The sequence below is a fragment of the Monoraphidium neglectum genome (genome assembly GCF_000611645.1).
Source record: "Monoraphidium neglectum strain SAG 48.87 unplaced genomic scaffold scaffold04993, whole genome shotgun sequence".
NCBI lineage: Eukaryota > Viridiplantae > Chlorophyta > Chlorophyceae > Sphaeropleales > Selenastraceae > Monoraphidium > Monoraphidium neglectum.
Window position 1 is genome coordinate 1 of NW_014008637.1, and position 1898 is coordinate 1898.

General features: G+C 77.3%; 1 protein-coding gene across 1 annotated transcript in view; it reads right to left on the reverse strand.

Annotated features, from left to right (window-relative positions):
• Positions 1–344: 344 nt before the first annotated feature.
• Positions 345–1898, reverse strand: part of MNEG_15061 (hypothetical protein) — a gene marked incomplete at both ends in the record, with an annotated part of 3302 nt that continues 1748 nt past the window's right edge. The window contains 2 exons of the mRNA XM_014036468.1: positions 345–385; positions 484–1189. Of these exons, the coding sequence (XP_013891922.1) occupies positions 345–385; positions 484–1189 (747 nt within the window). The remainder of the gene's footprint in view (positions 386–483; positions 1190–1898) is intronic.

Sequence of the window (1898 nt, forward strand, 5' to 3'; positions counted from 1 at the left end):
GCGCTGGCGGCGGCGGCGCGATCGCTGCGCCCTGCGGCGCCCCGCACATCGGGCGCCAACGCTCCGCAGGCGCCGCGTCGACGGGGTCCCAGCTGCTCAGCCCGGCGCCGCGATGCCACGCACCTCCGAGCTGCGGCGCGCCGCCGCTGCTGCCGGGCCGCGCGCCGCTGACCACCGGGGCGGGCTCGAGCGACGCCGCCTCCGACGCGGCCGCCAAGACGGCGGGAGACACCGCGAAATCGTCACCACCACAGTCGGCCAGGCTGGCCAGGCGCGCGCCGCCGTCCGCACAAGCTCCCAAGGACGCTGCCGCTGCCACGGCGGCGCCAGCGTGGCCAGCGCTGTCAGAGGCGGCGCCGCCGTAGCTCACGCTTCTGCTCGGGCTCTGCGGCCGCGGGCGGGGCACGGGCCATGCGGCAAACGCGCCTAGCCCTGGACCCAAGAAGGCATCCCCGGCGCTCCCAAACAGCGGGCCGCCCGCACCCACGCCACCGGCCGGCTGCGCCGGGAGCCCGCCGGACAGCGTCGCGGGGAGCAGCGGCGCGAGCACGCTCCCCAGCGCAGGCGGCGCCCCCGAGCCGCCGAGCCCGCCGGGGCTGCCGCCGCTGCCGCCGCCGAGCCCCATGCCGGCGAAGCTGCTGCCCAGGCCGCCAAATTCAACCGCCGGCGCGGCCGCCCTGCGCTCATGCGGCTGCTGCAAGGGGCTGTGATACTGCGGCGGCCGCCCCTGGCTGCTCGTCGGCGTCCCAAAAGGGCCTGCCGCGGCGGGCGCGCCGGATTGGAGTAGCTGCCGTTGCAGGAGCGCCGCCACTTGATCCACGGAGTTGTCTGCAGAGGCGGCGGCCGCCCCCCGGCCGGCCGCCGGCGTTTGCTGCAGCAGCAGCTGCTGCTGATGCTGCTGCTGCTGGCCGAGCTGCTGCGACTGCTGCAGTATCAGCAGCTGCTGCAGCTGCAGCAGCTGCTGCTGCTGGAGCTCCACCAGCTGCTGCAGCTGCTGCTGCGATCCAGCGCGCGGGCGCGCAGACTGGCCGGTGCGCGCGAACTTGGAGGGCGGCCGCGCCGGCTGCTGGAGGTCGCGGGAGCCGCCCGCGCTGCCGCTTGCGGCCGGGCTGGGCTGTGCGCTTGGGGGCCAGCGCTGCTGCTGCGGCGGCTGCTGCTGCTGCTGCTGCTGCTGCTGCACCACCGCCGGCTGAAGTGGCAGCGGAGGTGGTTGCTGCTGCAGCCGTGGCGCTAGCCCCCGCAAACTCAACGGCACTGCACCTGCCGAGAGCACCGGCGAAGCGAAAACGGCGGCCGCAGCCACCCGCCTGCTGCTTGCGGTGTCGACCGACGATGCGGCCGCATACGCACTGCCGCGCGTCTCTCCAGAGGGCCCCGGCCCGCTGCTGGCACGCCTGCCGCCGCCCGGCTGCTGCCCCGACGCGGCGCCGCCCGCCGCCGCGGCGGCCAGCGCGGGCGCCGACGCTTTTTCAGCAAGCGCGCCCCACGGGCTTCGCTGCACGGTCGGCTGCTGCGCGGTGCCGGGCGAGAGCGACTCCCGGACCGCCCTGCCGCCGCCGCGCCGCGAGCGCCCGGCCCCGCCGCTGCTGGTGCTGCCTTCGGGCCCTGGGGTGGCCGCGCCGCGCGCCGCACGCTCGCACTCCGCCGCTTTCGCGTCCGGGCTGCGGTCGCCCGGCCCCGGGACAGCGCGCCGCGCAGCCGCGGACGCCCCTGCAGGCGCATCTACATGCGCCTCTGCGGGCTCGGCAGGCCCACGGATCACGAGTCGCTGGGGCATCTCTTTGAGCAAGCTGCCCAGGCCGCTCGCCTCGTCAGCGGCCGCGGCGATCGGCCCCGCGGCACCGTCCGCATCGGAGCCGCGCGCGGCCGTGCCTGCACTGGCGGCGGCCGGCGCGGCC